The sequence below is a fragment of the Hirundo rustica genome, chromosome 9 (genome assembly GCF_015227805.2).
Source record: "Hirundo rustica isolate bHirRus1 chromosome 9, bHirRus1.pri.v3, whole genome shotgun sequence".
Classification (NCBI taxonomy): domain Eukaryota; kingdom Metazoa; phylum Chordata; class Aves; order Passeriformes; family Hirundinidae; genus Hirundo; species Hirundo rustica.
Window position 1 is genome coordinate 8458831 of NC_053458.1, and position 17393 is coordinate 8476223.

A 17393-nucleotide genomic window follows, 5' to 3' on the forward strand; every position below is an offset into this window, starting at 1 on the left:
TGTCTTTTTAAGAGCATCTAAGCACACACACATAAAAAGCTAGAAGGCATGCATTCCGGAGTTATTCCTATGCATATCCCTGCAATAATTTTCCGCTTTCCTTCGATAAAATTGCCAAATAATAATGAATCATTTCATAAATAATGGGTTTAGAAGCTTATCAGGGCAGGCGGGCCACTGCTGGGGTTTTATCTCTCTCGGCCACATTGCAGTAGTGTTCCGCTCTCCATACTAAATAGGAAACTGGACGTGATGTGGAATTAGAGCCTACCCAGCTGAAGCCACCCAACACTTACTACAAATATAGCCGCGATGCGTAGGCCACAAAATGGCTCCACTCACTTTTCCCAATGAAAAGCAAATGGTGAGTAAAGAGGAATCGGCTCTGCAGAAGTCCGGGCGCTGGGGACGGAGAGATGTGGTTTTGGGGGGCTCCGGAGGACAGCGAGTGAGCTTTGGGGGGCTTCTGCCCCACAGGAGAGACAGGGGGGAGAAAAAAAAAAAAAAAAAAAGCCAAAAACACAAAACCTTTTCCGCGGTTGGGTTTTAATCTTTTTTTATTCTTTGATGCGGGGTCGGTGAGGAGGAGAATACACTTTCCCCTTTGAAATTGTGGGGTGCGGCAGCGAGGCGGCGGCTGGGACGGGCTGTGGGGCGCCGGGGGCGAAGCGCCCACCGGGCCCGGCACCCCCAGCCTCTCCCGGGGGACAAACAGCGGGACACGGCCCGGCCGACAGCCAGAAGCTGAGCGCTTCTCCCCGAGAGGGGGGGTCCCCGAAATCCCGCTCCTTCCCTCCCCTTCGCTTTGGGGCGATTTCCCTACGAAGGGCCGGCGGGAGAGGTGCGCTTTTGGGTTGGAAATTTCCTACCGATCGGCTGCTGGAAAACAAAAGGATTTTGCGGAGAAGAAACCAGCGGGCGGGGATTTAATGCCCCCCCTCCATTTTTTTCTAAACGAAACCACCCCAATTTCAGGCAAAATTCTGCTGATATCTTTGCGGTTTTGCGTATTTCGTTTTTTAACGAATGCGGGAAGAGACGCCATCGGGATTATTTTTTTTTTTAGGAAGGGGAAAACCTAATTTTTCGTGATTTCGTTGGCGGGGTGAACCGGCCTCACCTTCCTGTCGCTGGGCGGCGGGGAACGGGCTCACCCCGCTGCCGGCCCGGTGCCGGTGGTCGCGGCTCCTCGGCCGGGAGCGCGGCCGGTACCCGACTCCTTGAGGAATTTAATTTGCCCCTTTAGGAATTAAATTTTCCAGCCGGACGTGGGAGAAACGCCGCCGCCGTCGCCGCTTCGTGCGAGCCCATCGGGAGAAAAACAACCCCGTGTCCGGCCCCGTCTGTGATTTCCTCCCGGGAAGACCGGGCTTGCAATGTGTCCAAAAAACCGCCCAATTCGCCCCAAATATAGGGCGCGCTTTTTTTTTTTTTTTTTTCACGCCTTTTTTTCCCCCTGTTTATTGTTTTCTTAATTTTTTTTTTCCACGCCAGGCCATGGCTGTCGCTCGTTGTGGCCCCGTGTGCGAGGCGGCGGCTCCCGGCGGCGGGGGGGGACCCGGGGGTGGCCGCTGTCCCCTATCACAGGGGCCTCCCCGGGGTGCTGTCCCCTCCTTCCCTCTCCCCTGCACCTTTCTCCCTCCACTGATCTCTGGCAATCCGGACCCACGAGATCCACCCTCTGCCTTTTTTTTTTTTTTTTTCCTCCCCCCCTTCTCTTCCTCCCAGGATTTAGCAGTTTTATCCCGATGCGGGTGTCCTTCCTCTCTGTAAAGTCGTAAGTACCTTGAGGTGGGAGGAGTAAATTCAGCCTGACACTGAGAGCGCTTTTGTTGAAACAGGAGAGACTTGCGGTGTCCCTACTTAAATATGACACATGTGAGTAATCTCTTCCTATACAATATCGGAATAGGCAATTAGATCTTTCTTTCTAAAGGGCTGGAGGGAACGGGGCCGAAGGGAAGGCAGAGAACTCGTGCTTTAGGTTGAGTGGTTGCAATTTTTTTGGTGTTATTTTCCAGCGAGATAGTGAGATACGGCCAAAAAAATTGGGTGGTGTATTTTTTTTGTTTGTTTGATCGTTTTTTTCTCTCGAATCAGCCTATCAGAAACGAAATAAAAAATTACCCGAGGCAAAAGAGCGAGAAGGATGGGTGGCAGCTCTCTGCTCCATGAAGCTCTTTATTTATATGGAAAAGAATAACCAATCAACCAAAAAATAAACCCTCCAAAAACGAATGAGGGTATATGTGGGAAGTAAAGCATGGAAATAATCGTGATATCGCTGTCTGCCCTCGGCGCGAGGTGCCCTGTCGCGACAGCATTTGTTCTGTGGGAGAAGGGGGACAATGCTGTGTGCTGCCGCGGCCGGGCCCCTTCCTCCTTCCTGCGGTGGCGAATGCGCGGGGGGATTGACTCCGTTAGGGGCCGGTTTAACCCCCTCTCCCCCAAAAAGTGGTTTCAGGTATATTTCGATAGCTTATAAATAACAATACAAAATCATCACGGGAGGAGAAGGGGCCGCCCGTGAGGCTAAGGCCGCTACAGGCAGGCCGGGCCGCGGCTGGGCTGGCCCCGCAGGGTAGCAAACACCGCCAAAAAGGGGAGAAACGCCCCTAAAAAAAGCGGGGATGTGTGCTGAGGCTCGGCCTCACGGTTTCACCCGCACCCTCGGCGGCGCTGCGGGTGCTGCCCGGCCCCCTCGCCGCTCGGCCGCCCCCGCGGTGCCGCTGTGAATCCCCGCGGGGCTCCGGGAGCGCGGCGGGGGCTCCGGCCCGGCCCGTCCCCGTCGTGCGGGACCGGGAGCGTCAAAGCGCCGCTCCGCCGGGCTCCGTGACGTCACGGCAGGGCCGGGGCGCCCCGTGACGTCACGGCACCGCACGGCTCGGCGGGGTGGACCCGCAGAACCACCTCCCCCCCCCACCCTCGGTCCCGCCAGCAAGCCCTAAATTATCCGGGGTGATCAGCAACTCCCCCGTTTCTCACCGACGAGGTCTAAGCCCCGAAGAGGCTCCCCCCGCCCGTCGGGGCGGTGCCCGCGGAGGGGTGAAGCCCCGCCGCGGTCCCTATGCGGGGCCGGCCCTGAGCGCTGCCTCTCTCCGCAGGACGATGGACAGGCCGCCCGCCCCGCCGCCCCCCAGTGACCCCCGCGATGCCCGCCCCGCCCGGCGGCACGACTCGGAAGCGGAGACCACGAGCGAGCCGGAGAGCAGCCGCGGGGGCATGGAGGCGCCGGCGGACCCCCAGCTGCTGCTCAACGGGGCGGCCAAGGAGGCGGGCCGGCCCTCCCCCGGGCCCCCCGCCGCCCCTGTGCCCGTCATCGAGCTGGTGCGCCGGGGGGGCTCCCTGGACATAAAAAGCCGTGAGGCGGCGGGGGAAGCGATGCAGAGAGCGCCGGGAGCCGAGCCGTGCCGCGCCGCCGAGGCCGCCTGCGAGGCCCGCATGGTGCAGCTGAGCCCCCCCGCGCTCCCGCTGCAGCCCCCCGGCAGGGCCATGCTCTACAACCTGGGCCAGCCGCTGGCCACCATCAACAGGTCCGTGTCTCCTCTGCCCCGTCCCGTCCCGGAGCAGATCCCGCAGGGGTGTCCCGCGCGGTGGAGGGAGGCGCTGGGAGGAGATGCGGGGGCAGAAGCAGCAGCATCCCTTTCCTCTGCGCCGGGCTCGTCGCTTAAATCCTTACGGGTTTGCAAGCAACTTTGCAAAGAGAGAAAGGGAAAAGGGGGGGCCGGGGGGAGGGAAAAAAAAAAAAAAAAGACCTAAAAATTCGTTCCTCGAAGGAAAAATATTAGCGGTGGTAAAGTCCTTGGCAGAGCGAAGGGGTCCGTCGATAAACGGACGAGAACCGGTTTAGCTCTTCCGAGCTCCCCGGGCTCTCGCTGCTCTCCGACGAGTCCCCCAAATTAGCGAAAGGCGCAGAGGAGGCTCTGGCAGGGGCTGAGCCCGCCCGGGGGCTGCGCGGGGACGGGTCCCCGCCTCGCCTTCCGGCCCCGGCCCGGGGGGATGCGCTCCGCCTGCGAGGGAGCACAGAGTCGCGGGAATGGGGGATTTTGCCCCAAGTCACAAGCCTGGGCGCCCCACACCGCAAACATCCCCCTGTCCACGCAGGGCTGGCGTCTCTTGCTGCGTGTCCCCGGCCGGTAGCGTGTGGTGTCACCGCACGACCCCGGCATGGGCTTCGTGAGCCGTGAGCTCGCTCCGAGGTCACGGAGCAGCACCTCTTCCCGCCGGCCCCGGGTGCAGCCCCCTCACCGCCCGGGCCGGGGGAACGTCGGTGTGTCCTCACGGCCCGTCTGCCTTTCTTTGCAGCGGGTTTTTCGGCGAACCGGACTCCTTCTCCATGTACGGCAGCAACCGGGTGAAGCGGAGACCCTCTCCGTACGAGATGGAGATCACCGACGGTGAGAGAATTTCGCCCCCGCGCCGCCTTTTGGGAGGGTGTCTGCGTCTGCAGAGAGGGGCAAGTTCCTGCACGATGCCACACGCTGGGACTAAACCCCCAAAAAGTAAAAGGACTAACCCCCCCCAAACCGTAAAACGCGAGTAGGATGCCCAGGAAGTCAGGGTGGCTCTCCGGTAAGCGGAGCCCACAGCGGTCCCCAGCAGCGTGCTCGGTGAGTTTGCCTTCACCCAGCACCCAGCGATGCAGTTCAGCCTGTGGCTAATTACATCCCTATTCTGCAAATTGCTTAGAGATTAAATCCAAAAGAAGACAATAAACGTAAGTCTTTGTTGAAGTGCAGATCAGGGCCATTGCAGTGAGATGCTGAGTCCTTAAACCCTTCCAGCCAGGAGGCGATCGCGCTGCGGACCACAGCCTCGGGCAGAGAGGATAACCTGCCTCTAACCCGCCTGGAGGCAAAGAGCTCACCCTGTGCTGAGGGTTAGCGGGGCGGTGGGACCGTGGCCGGTCCCTTAATTCCGTGTACATCCACACACTGTTCCTGTCTGCCGTGGAGAAATAACCCGTGGCAGAGCAGGGGAGGAGATGTGGAAGGGGGAATCCTGCTGCTCGAGCAGAGATCCCGGGAGCGGGCATCGCTGTTGGAGCCGCGGGATGATTTCGGAGAACGGAAGGCAGGGAGAGGGTAGGGCAGGATCCCTGGCAGCAGGCTTGGGGCGTGGGAAGCAGAGTGCAGGGGGATATTTGCCCACGGGATGCTGCCCACGCAAAAAGAGACACTCACAAGGACAATTTGCCCGTGGAAGGCCGGCCTGTTTATCTCTGAAGTTAACAGCCCACACACATGAGATTCACTGAGACGTGTTTTCTTTTCAGCAGTAGTAAACACTGTATCCCAATTGCTGGACAATTATTTTTCCTCCTTTCCAGCTAGCTGTCCCTTTCCTTCTACCCGGCTAATCTAAGATCAAATCATAACCTGCTTCAGTGTAAAATAATGCATCCCAAAATGACAGGCTCAGGGAATTATCTGCGTTAATCAGTCCTTCTCTCCCCACTCTGCCCTCCCGGTCCTTTCAGACTGCAAGCCCCGTGGGACAGGGGATGGCACAGCCCCGGCACAAGAAGGGCTTTTTGTCTGGGTTTTGATTCCGAGGCTTAGCGGTCACGGGGAAAAGTCCATCAAATCTCGGTGTCTGACTAAAGCTTTGCACTTGCTATTAAATGAGGCATTAAGGATTACAGAAATATTTGACTGTAACCAAGTTTTTGGACATGTGGTTTGATGCAGGTGTACAAATTGGGCCCGATCCTGCAGGTTCTGGTTCACATGAATTTCCAAGATCGGACTCAAAAATTTTTTGGGGGAAAAAGAGTATTCAGATTATGTTGTCTAAACAGGAAAGAATTTGTAGGGATGTGCATCCCATGCTGAGGCATCTGTGTGATCTGAGGGACTTTGCTTATTTTTCTGATGGGCACCTGCTGGGTGACATCCACAGCACACAGGAGCATCCCTCTTATGTGTCCTCAGCCCTTGGGGGCTGCAGAAGGGCACAAAAGTCTCGCCAAACACTTTGTGTTCATGGGGTTTTTTCTGCAAGAGAATAAGTGGTGGGATTTTTGCAAGTAGTTCTTCATTTATTTTTATGGAAATCTTGTTCCATTTAGTATCTTCTTTAAAAATAGCCAGAAGTGAAGATAAAAATGTAAAAAAGTATCTCTAAGAAAGTGTATTCTGGAACTTTGGAAGATCACATTTTTATTACTTTCCCTCATTTTTCTAATTACAATTTTAAAAAGCATTGGTCAGTCCATTAGAACAAAATCCAGGCAAAATTTCTCATCCAATTGCCTGAATTAATTATGAGGCAAGTTTTTTTATGAGAAATAGATTTTCTATTATAACACAGCTATGGGGCATTTTAATTTTCTCCACTGCTTGACATGTTTTGGCCAAAGCTTGATCTCTTTCTAAAAGATATGTTTAATTCAGTTGGTGCAGAATTTCATTGGTGTCAGAATTTGTTTAATATACTGAAGCTTGATTTGAGTACCCCTGGATAAAAATGAACAGGTTTTTGAGTGTTTTATTTCTGATTTCTGACGGATTTATGAATAGATGCCTTTTAGTCATCAGCTTTCAGTGAACAGAGACCCATGTTTGAAGACTGAAAGTCTCTTGAAGTATTTTTTTTAAAATAACATCCAAGATGGGGTTATTTCTCATACCCTTATGGGAGTAAATAGCTTTTAAGCTCCATCTCTCTCTGGATTCAAGATCAATTGCTTTGTCTTGTTTGGAAAGAGCAGTAAAGTGTTAAAAATGTCATATTATTTTAGTAGGATGCAGCACATTCTTCACTGCTTAATTAGCAGTGCTGCTGAGGTCCCTTTGGACCCTGTCACCTTCCCCACAATCCTGTGGCATAGCAGGCACATCAGGGACAAGAAACCTTCCCTTTGCATGAGCTCTTGCACGTTAATTCACACAAAGGGCATTAGGTGCAGTTTGAGGGTGAATATTGCCTTTATTAAAGCATCACACTGGAATATTAGAGGTCGGAGAAGTGCTTGTCATTTCTACATCCCCCAGCTTCTCCCAGGGGCTGTTTTCGATTTTAGGGGACTCCCAGCTCTGAGCACACTGTGTGGAGGAGTAGGCTGTGTGCTCACACACTGGAGAAGCTGGCAGCTTTAATCTGGCTGCTTGGGAGTGTGTCCCCATGCAAACTCTGCAGTGCAGGGTGCTCTGTGTGGTGTGCTGGATTCGAGGGACTCCGCTTCCCCTGAAGGGAGGAAAGCCTGATGGTATCTGATCAGCTGGAGCAATGGATTCCACTTCTCCTGTTGTGCAAGGTGGGATTTGCTGAGGTACAGCCTGGCTAGGATACTTATAAAAAGTCACACCTGTTTGACTCCTGAGGCAAAGGCAGCCAAGAGTTTTGCTAGAAAAGAATAAAGGTGTTTAAATGTGCCCTGGGGTGCAGGTTCCGCTGGGTAATGTCAGAACTATGGCTTAAACTGCTCACCAAGGCCAGGGACTGGTTCCCACCAGGAGGGAGAAGTTAGGCAGGTATCTCAGAGTGGGGAATACAGGGCAGAGATGGGGGGAAAGGGAATTCCACTGTCCTTTGGGGTAAATCTCACCAGTGTGTTACCTGCAAGCCTTTGCTTCCCCCTGTGTGATGATTTTCACTGTATGTGATGCTTCCTATCCCATGGGAATTTCTGCCCTGGTCATTCTTCCAGATTTTCATGAGATTGATGTGACCTTCCATTGTTGATGCCTCCTGGAGGAGACGATGGGAAGGATGTAATAATAAAAGCATCTTAGGGTAGTGTTCCCTCATGTGAGCTGGTTTCCGTGGACCCAAGGACCTGCAATCCTGACTCACAGCACCGCTGCTCCTGGAGAACAGTACTGTTCAGTAGATGTGCTTTGCTCTCTTGTAGCACAGAGACAGAGCTTTTCTCATGTCCACCAGGAATTGCCCTGATGTGCTGAAAGGAGAATTGGTGTGTTTTGTGCCTTCATCCTGTGCAGCATCCCCTCTCAGAAACACGGTTGTAAAATTTCAAGGTGTAATTGGAGGTCACGTAATTAGGTGCAATGGTCACCTCTAGCAATTTGGAATCCCTTCTCCAATTAGTGTCAGAGGGAGTTTTTGCCCCGTGGCAGTGATGAGGAGAGAGCAGGCAGCCCTCAGGTCAGCTGTGGAACTGTTCCCTCCTCACCTGTGATCACCCTTCCAGCAGGACACTGCCTTCACTCTGTGGGTCAGTGTGGTCACTTCCTACCTGTCCTCACTGCTATGGGACAAATCCCACCACCCTGTTTCATTCGGAGGGCTGGTGGTCTCTCTCAGCAGGGAAGAACTCTGGATCTTGGAATTGTTAAAGCCTCTGCTCAAGCTAATTTCCTCCTGTCCCCATGGTGTGTCCTTTAGAAAATTTTTGGGATAGAAAATAAAGCCATCTGATGGGATAAACTTTTAATAAGAGCATTGTTACCAAGTTACCCTTGTTGATGAGTTGTGATACCCTATAATTATAGCAGCCTTCTGCACACATATCATGGCCTAAGCCTTCTTCCATGGGGAGGTAAATTTAGATATCTGAGGAGACATCCAAAGAGATGCAGCTCCATTTTCCCCTTCCACTGGACTGATCAGAAGTTACGGCTCTCTCAGCTCGCGGGGTCAGCTTCCACTTAGCTGGAAACTCTGGTTCCACTGCCTTGCTGAATAAACCTCACTAAAATTAGCCAGTGAGTTAATCTGCAAAGCGCTGACCTACTCAGCAAAGTAACGCCTGGCCTGTTAAGCCCGGCCCCTAATTCTTCGTGGTTGGAATTGCAGGTCCCCACACGAAAGTGGTTCGCCGCATTTTCACCAACAGCCGGGAGAGATGGAGACAGCAGAACGTCAACGGGGCCTTCGCAGAGCTGCGCAAGCTCATCCCCACCCACCCGCCCGACAAAAAACTCAGCAAGAACGAGATCTTGCGCCTGGCTATGAAGTACATCAACTTCCTGGCCAAGCTGCTCAACGACCAGGAGGAAGAAGGAAACCAAAGGGGCAAAGCGAACAAAGACTCGGGGATAGTCCAGGAAGACCTCCTGCAGGACATGTTGTCTCCCAACTCTAGCTGTGGAAGCTCCCTGGACGGAGCGGCGAGCCCGGACAGCTTCACGGAAGAGCACGAGGCGCTGGATTCGAAGCACGCGCGGGGCCTGCACCACGCCATCCTCCCCGTAGAAGGCAACGCGCAGCGGTGATGACCCTCACGCTGCTCCCGAAGCGCCGCGGGGGAGAGGCCAGGCCTGGCCCTGCAGTTGCTGGAACTTGTGCTTGTGGGATTTGGGACTCTGCCTTTCCCTGGGAGCTTGGGCTGCCCGCTATCCCCAGCCCTGGGCGCAGCGGCCGGCGCGTCGGCTGAGGACAGGACCGACCCAGGTGGACGTTCGGGGTTTAGGTACGCGACCGTACAAAGAAGAAAAGCGTTGAAGTCATCTTCGTTGTACAGAACTGCTCGGGATGGGACTCTGAGGAGGGGAAGGAGGTGTGGCCGGCGCCTCTCCAGCGTTTAGAGGGTTTTCAGACCGCTTGGTGACTGTCTCTTTTCAAACAGTCCCCTGGGTGAGGCGTGGAGCTCCTCTTTCACTGCCCACGGTGGCCACCGGCGCTTTCCAGCTCCGGGTGGTGCTGGAAACGACTGCATCACCACCAGTGCTGCAGCACTTCTCCAGCCTGTGGCACATCCAGCTGGTCTGAGCAGGAGCTTGGCCACATATTCCTGTTGTCAGAGAGCTTTTGACTGTATCTTTTTAAAGAGGTGAAAAAATACCCTCAGCAAAAACCATTAAAATGATTTAGACTATTTCTTTTTCTCTCCTTTTTTCCTTTTCTTCTTCTTCTTTTTTTTTTTTTTCCTTTCCCTTTCTTCCTTTCTCTTCTACCTATTTTTGGGTTGTTTGGGCTTGTTGTATTTATGACATGGGATTATTTCTGTTTAACACTGTCATGCAGTATCCACTGAATGAAAAGGTACATAGGTGTTTTCTGCCACCCTCCCAGTCCCTTGATCCTTCTGCTGGTAACACTCAGCAGGAGAATTTCAAGCCTGCTGTGGTCTCTTAGAGTTTTTCCCATGGTTTCTGTGAGGCCAGAGCTTCTCTCAAGAAAAATGAATTTCAGAGTTGGTAAGGGAAGAAAATATTTGCTAGTGAAGTAGCTCTTTGGACTGGGGGATTTTTAAACTCTAAAAAGCAAAAAAAAAAAAAAAAAGGGCAAAAGGAGTCAATGATGTATCAACAGTGTGCGTGTACATAGGGTTATAAAAAGGTTTTTTGATGGTATGCTTTGAATTTTTTTGTTTTATTGTGTGGAAATGGTGGTTCAGCTGTGCCAATGCCCACAGTGTGGACGATAGTGCTGGATTTATTCTGCTGTTAGGAAGGTCCTCACCTGTCAAGGCTGGTGGGAGTCCACAGCCTCTCTGAATCTTGTGGGGAAGCAGTAAAAACAGTGGTGGGATTAGCCACCATTCCTCAGTGCTCAAATTGCTGCAAACCTGAGCTCTGTGTCTGAGCTGATCCTCTGATCCTGCTGCCCCCCAGGAGGACTTTTGGGAAATGGGAGGGCAGGGGAGCAGGAGGCTGCTGCTGTGGTGGCTGGGAGCTGAGAACCACGCTGTGCCATCACTGCTGCATCAGGCCCACCTCCCACCACCCCATCTCCTGAGGCCTGGTGGAGAATTGCCCCAAACCCATCCTCTCCCTCTGCAGAGATGTCAAGGCACAGAAATCTCTACCATGATACAGTAGGAAAAAAAACAAACAAAAAAACAAACCCCCACACAAACATCCTTTGGAAGGAAATAAATCTTTCTGAGTGGGGACATCTTCCACCACACTCGTGCCTTCCCAGGGATGCTGAGGTACAAGAGAACACAGAGAATTTGAGTGGGTGTCTTCAAGCCCGTCCAGGCTTAATTCAGAGCCCTGTCATTTCCATCCCTGCCTGGTTTTGATGCCTCTTTGTAAATAATAGGGGGGAGTCTGGCATGTGGCTTGGCATGCATCCTGGCCCATGCAAGGATTTCCAGCATAGCCCCCAAATTTTTGGAAAGCACCCATCTCCTCCATCTTTTATTGAGGAAAAGGAGGAAAGTTCTTGGTTCTGGATTGCCTGAGCACAGAGGTTTTTACTGGAGGGGGTTACCTGCAGGGCTGGGCCAGGGAAGGTGCTGGCAGGTGAGGAAGCGATGCTTAGGAAGAGGTTTGGTCTGGTACTGGTGCCAGGGGTAGGAGAGGCAAGCAGGGGGCTGCCAGGGAGCCCTCGGGGGGTTAGAGGGGAGCTGTCACACAGGTAAAGCCGTTCCTGGTTCCCAAATAGCCCTGGGCGGGGTATGTGGGGGTGTTACACCCTTGTTATTAAACTGTCGAAAGGAAAAAAAAAAAAAAAAAAAATATCACCGATCCTCAGAAACCCCTCGTTCCACAGAAATCCCTCATTCCACAGAAATCCATCACTTCTTGTTCGCATCTCCCCGGTAGCTGAACAGTTGGGAAAATGGTACAACCTTGTCAGCACCCCCAAACGCCCGCAGGCTCTCGCGCTCCTGCGGGGAGTGCCAGGTCCCCCGGGGTTTGTACAGTCGTACTTTAATTGTGATTTGAATGGTACATTTCCTCTGCCCACCTCTCCCCCTGCCTGCTTCATCTCTCGCTGTGTGGAGCATCACCCCCATTCCTGTTGGAAACAGCGCTCTGGGGCAGTGTCGTACCGTGTGAGTGAATTCCTGCCTTACGAATTTTGGTTTTTTCAGCCCCGTCCCTTTCTCTGCCACCCTCCCCTTGGATTTCTGCATTTTTTCTGCAGAAAATGAAGTAACCAGACCTGGTACCCTGAGTGTCAACTCACTGTGGATGTGCTACTTAGAAAACACATTTGTTGTAATGTGTGTGTATATATAAATATATATATATAATGACTATATCAAGAATATTTCTAAATAAAGTTTTACAAAGCAGCCTCCGCTTGCTGTCTGCCTCTCTCCCACCTCACCACTTGAACCCATCACTAGTTTGGCATTTCATCCCTGAGCGTTGCGGGGTGAAGATGCCCATTCCCAGACAGCCAAAGCCATAAACGGGCAGCAAAAAAAAACGTTGCAAAAGGATCTGGTAATTTTTTTTTTTTTTTTTTTTCTCCTTGCTTGACTCACACCGTCCAGCCTGGGCTGGAGGAAGAGCGCTCGGGGCCGGCAGGAAGGAAGGCGGGCGATGAAGCAATGCCCCGCCGCAGGCGAGCGTTACCAGCCACCCCCACCTCACCCCCAGCCTGGCGTTTGCAGGTCCCCCAAAGGCTCCAGTGGCCTTTTCCCTTCTTTTGGCGAGGCTGACTGTGCAAGGAAGAGGCTGCTGGGGGCCGAGCTACTTCCCTCTGCACCATGGCAGGCATTCGGCCATGATTTAACAGGCAGTGAGAGTAATTCCTCTTTCTTTAGAAAGAAATTATCACAGCCAAGTGCGTAAGTGCTTTTAAAAATATACAGCGCTAATTAGGGAGCGTTTGCAGCCTGAGTGGCCCATTGAAAATGTGTGTACTTTAAAAAAAAATCTATGTTATACATATATATATCATACATATATATATATTACACATATATATCTTATACACATCTATATTTTATATCCATATAAAACATAGATATGCACAGCACCACGCTGCTGATGGTGGCTGACACCACACCGAGCACGGAGCAGATGAACAGGAATGGAACCACAGGTATTTTCTTGTGTTTAATTTCTGTGAATTACAGAGCCGTTGCCCATTTAAACCCTTTAAAGCATCCTTTGCTTTTTTAAAGCCTCCCCACAAAAGCTTAGCTGCTAACACCTCCTCCCCAGCAGCCTGGGAGCCAACGCTTGCTTTTAAGGTTTCTAGGTGAAATTTCCCCCAGATGGAAGAGGGGACCTTTTCTCAGGCTCTGCCCTGGGGGTGCAGGGAGCCCTGTCCAGACAGAGCCCCCGAGGAGGGACATGGGGGTGTTCCCTCCACAGCCAAGCTGAGCAAAGCAATGGCAGCCAGAACTGGGCTGGTTTCATGCCAGGCACTGGGGCGAGGCTTGGGGCAGGTGGGGGCAGTGTGTGGCTGTCAGGTGTTTATCTGGAGCTGGGAGATCATGGCTGTACATCTGGTTTAACCCCTGTCTCCAATTCTGCTGCCAGCCCAGCAAGAGCTGATAGCTCAACCACCGGTTATCTCTGCCTCCCACCTCCCACCGCTCTCCCTCCCTCCTTCCATTGCCTGGACAATTTTCCTTTCACCTCCCCCTTCTACTTTTTCAAGTAAAATATCCTTGATGGCCACAAATGTTTTGCAACCAACAAAGGAAAAAAACATCCTTAAGGGAAAAACACCTGCAGGGCGAAGGCTTCAAACAACTCCGTGCACATTTATGGATTCTATAAGCTATGGAAAGGGCTGAGAGGCTTCCAAGTGCCACCTGCTCCTTGGTGGGATGGTCAGCGTGCGTCAGTCCTGATTGATCCCGGTGGTGGGGAGACCCTGGGTGCTGCTCTTCTGGGACAGGCTCCAGGGTTGTGTTCTCAGGCGGTGGCTTCATGTTGGCCATCCTGGAAGGAAGATAACATCTTTTTCTACTGAGCATCTGGACCTTGCTCCTGCTTGGGCCCCAAAACTCAAATGTCACAGAAGGTGGAAGACATTCACCTGCCTTTGTGTTCTCTTTTTAAAAGTAATTTTTGAAAGCCCTTCCCATTCTTGTCTCCCAATGGAAAATTTGATTAATTTCTCATCGAATGGCAATTTCTTTTTGCAGTCATGTTGTGTTGCAAAGGGTGATGTGCAATGCTCTGTGGATTCAAATATGTGGGGGAAAAAAAACCCAACCCAATCTGTTTTTTCCTCTGTTCATGCAGAACAGAAAAGAAAGTTGGGGAAAGCACCCTAAGGTTCTGGTTGCCACTGCACAGAAGGGGTTTGTGCAGCAGGAGGGAATTAGCCTGGGTGTCGTGGGTGGCATTGCCCTCAGCTGGGGCTCATCTCTCACTGGGGGCACCACAAGGTGATGGGGGTTCTGTAGGGCAGGAAATTTTCTGGCAAACAGCAGTTTCTTCACAAAGTTGAAACATGCATGTAAAGGTGTTTTGTCCATCCCGTTTTGTAGTGTGTTCCAGGAACTCAGTGACATTCAGGCTTCCAGTGGCAGGAAATTTCCCTTACAAGCGCATGGATGACACTGGGGAGTGAGAACAGCAGGGACTTGGCACTTAGATAAAACTGAATTTAAAACCAGAGAGAAGGTGGGAAGATTGCATATATCCCAAACAATGAAACAAGAAACACAAAACCCCCAGATCACTCCAAATTTGGGCAGCTAGTATTTTCCAGCCTCATTATCTGTTTTTAATTACAGCCTTTCTGGCTGGCAAAGACATATTGAGGGCAGCCTGCACTGGCAGCCCTGCCTGGGAACACCGCCGAAGCCAGGAGCAAGGACCTGCTTCATTAAGGGCATTCCCACATAACTGAATCAAATATGCTCACGGAAACGACGGGACCCAAACATTCCCACCCCGGCAGCCGATGAGAAAGCTTCTCCTCTTCGCTGTGACAGGCGAGGTGACAACAGGAGGGAGTAATTTATGGCTCTCTGGGACTGCTCGGTCTGCTCTTCATGCCGGGGCTCATCCCTGACATTCCCAGCGCCACACAAAGGCTGCAGCCGGCCAGTGGTGCCCAGGGGACGCTGCGCTGTCACACACAGCAAGGAGATGAGCAGCGAGCAGGATCCTCCCTCCTCTCAGTCCTGTTTTTTCTCTCTGGCCCTCCTGCCTCTCCTTTCACCTTATTTCTCACTCCCCGCCTTTAATATTCCTTAATTTCCATGCCAAAACCGGGATTGGAGAGCAGGGCTAGGTGAGGTGGGAGAAAATGAGGATGCTTTGAGACCCCAGAGGCCACAGCGAGGACCTGCACCACTGATGGGGATGCAGGAAACCTCCTGGGGATGGGTCCAAGAGGCACTCTCAAACTTGCCCCCCCGGTAAACATTCCTTTTCCCCTGCTCTTGGAGCTATTCTCAGCCGCCCCAGTGACCTTTCCGGGGAACAATTTACTATTGTGTTTTGGTGAAGCCCAGCCTCTATTTTTACACTCTGTTTTGCTGATGCGGGCACAGGGAGCGAGACGGGAATCCAGCAGGAAATGGGAGGGAGCGTCTGGAGCACGGTTAAAACTGCCCCGGCGCTTTGATGTGCCCTGGCCGAGCCTGACCGGCAGCACGTGGTGGGGCAGGGGCTCCTCTCCCTGCCCATCCCTCTGGTAAATCCCACTCGGCACCAGCTTCATCCAGCCGTGCCAGGGCGGTGATGGGTCCTGCAGCAAAGGGCTTTTGGCAAAGGGGCCGGTGAAGCCGCAGTGGTACCGTGCTCCTCAGTGCAGGCGCCTCAAAATGAAAGGCAGCTTTCTGCTGACGTTGTGTCGCTCAAGGAATGCTGGAAAGAAGGGAAGGAGATGGCTTGTTGACTGGGCTAGGAGAGGTTTGAGGACATGCCCAAGCTGCTGTCCAGGAAAGGCAAGGCAGAGCATCCTGGCTTGCATCATGTGCAATAAGCAGGCTGGAGGTGGCAGGTCTTTGTGTGAGAGGCTGTCAAGCCGTGGTCCTTCCTGATGTGGGACCTGGAGCTGGGCTTGTCGGGAGTGAATGGCTCCAAAAACGTCAAGCATCACACCTAGAGTGCCTGCACACCCTGTTCACCCTGTGTTTGTGGCAAGGAACAACAAGAGTCCCACTCCAGATGTCTGTCTGGGAAGATGGCCAAAGCGCTGGGAAGGGAGGGAGTGTGTCCAGCCCTGCAGCTGTTCTGCTTCCACCACTGTCAGCACCTGCAGCAGAGCCCTTGAGGCAGGAACAGGAACCTGCTGCCCAGAGCCCACAGAAAGCAGAGGTAAAGTAATCCTGCATGTCTGAAGGGCCCAGCTGTGGTCTCACCTACTGTCCATCCAAGGATGCTGGGGGGATTGGGAGCAAGGGAATGCTTTACAGCAGTTGTCACATTTCCACAGTGCTTTGCTTGCTGTGATATATCCCTTCACACCCTGCTGCAGTTGAAACAAAACACATCAACACCATCCTACTCGTGTCTTGCAACCATCCAGCATCGCAGCACCGCTCTGAGCATCCACTCTGCTCCATCCCCAAGAATGGCATTGAAATAGGAGCTGGAGGCTGGCAGGGGTGTCCTGGATGGAGTCAGCAGTGTGCCCCTGTGGCTGCTCCGGGTGGGGAAGGCTCTGTGCTTGCCAAGGGTGCAGCTGGTGAGCTGGTGCCCTGTGCATGGCTGGGACAGGGAGCTGGCAAGGAACAAGCCTGGATGAGGCTCCAGTGCGGGACATCCCTGGAGGTGAGTTGGCAGTGACACATGGGCACAGCCTGCGTGACAAGGAGTCACACACACACTCCACAAACACCTGTCCATGCACAGGACAGGACAGGTGAGCGTGCGCTGACTTCTCACAAATGCACAGCCCATGTGCTCTTGCACTGTAGTGGTGCACAAACACAAACACTCCTTTTTGCACATCCCATTCCTGTGGAGACAGTCCTAAATGCACGTTTGGATGGGTGTGGACATGCAGTCCTGCATGCGTTTTCAAGCCTCCCAAGCCCACGACACGCTCACACACGTCCCCCCTTGCACGCTGCCCTGCTTGTTGTCCCCACCAGACAAAACTCCAGGGTGGTTTTGCTTTTGGCTACCATCAGTAGGAACCACTCACAAGCTGCTCCCTGCCCCATCCTTGCAAACCCTGAGCTGTTTTTCCCCTTCTGGGTCAGGTGGCACCAAACGATCCAAAGCAGGTACTGGATGTTTTCCCTGGGATTTCCAGGGCGGCAGGAAGGCTGAGCTGAGCCGTGGCAGCTGTTTCTCCTATCTCGGCTCTCTGCCCGTCCCTGGGACCACCCTCCAGCTGCCTCCGTCCTGCTCTGAGACGCTCCCCTCTATCGCTGCAGGGATGGGGATAAGGCCCTGCATCCACGTACCCCAAGGGATGGGCAGAAAGGCGGCGTGAGCCAGAGTGTGTCTGTCCCCTCCGGCGGGGACGCTGTCCCCTCGCTGGCAATGCCAACGCCACGGCCGTGCCCGCTGCTCTGCTCTCCAGCAGGAGCACACAGCGGGCGCTTCAGCAGTGCCGTGTCCCAGGGGGTGGCAGTGGGGCTGTCCCACGCGGGGTCCCACCTGAGCCCCTCAGCAAGCCCGGGTGGGCACTGCTCTGCCCAGGCTGTGTCCTCTGGGCCGGCGCCTCCTTTGAGCAGGTTTGGGGGAAGCCTCGCTGGCAGATGAACAGCACATCAAACCCACGGCAGCGCCAGCGCTTCCTGCCGTGGGGCGAGGCCGAGCCGCGGTGAACCGGAGTGCGGCTGGAGCGGTTCTCAAGGGGAGCTGCAGCAGAACCGG

General features: G+C 53.3%; 2 protein-coding genes across 4 annotated transcripts in view; both read left to right on the forward strand.

Moving 5' to 3' along the window:
* The first annotated feature begins 243 nt into the window (after positions 1-243).
* Positions 244-11901, forward strand: TAL1 (TAL bHLH transcription factor 1, erythroid differentiation factor). 3 transcript variants are annotated; one of them, XM_040073391.2, is made up of 5 exons: positions 244-364; positions 1729-1878; positions 3105-3533; positions 4306-4397; positions 8761-11901. In XM_040073391.2, coding segments are annotated over exons 2-5 (942 nt in total). In that variant the 5' UTR covers positions 244-364; positions 1729-1876; the 3' UTR covers positions 9180-11901. The 3 variants fall into 3 exon arrangements, with proteins under 3 accessions (XP_039929325.1, XP_039929323.1, XP_058277804.1); XM_040073389.2 differs by lacking the exon at positions 1729-1878 and having other exon boundaries at positions 255-364; XM_058421821.1 differs by lacking the exon at positions 244-364 and having other exon boundaries at positions 734-1878.
* Positions 11902-12617: 716 nt separating this feature from the next.
* The window catches only part of PDZK1IP1 (PDZK1 interacting protein 1), an 11434-nt gene continuing 6658 nt past the window's right edge, over positions 12618-17393 (forward strand). Inside the window, exon 1 of the mRNA XM_058421753.1 lies at positions 12618-12693. Coding sequence (XP_058277736.1) covers positions 12618-12693 — 76 coding nt within the window. The remainder of the gene's footprint in view (positions 12694-17393) is intronic.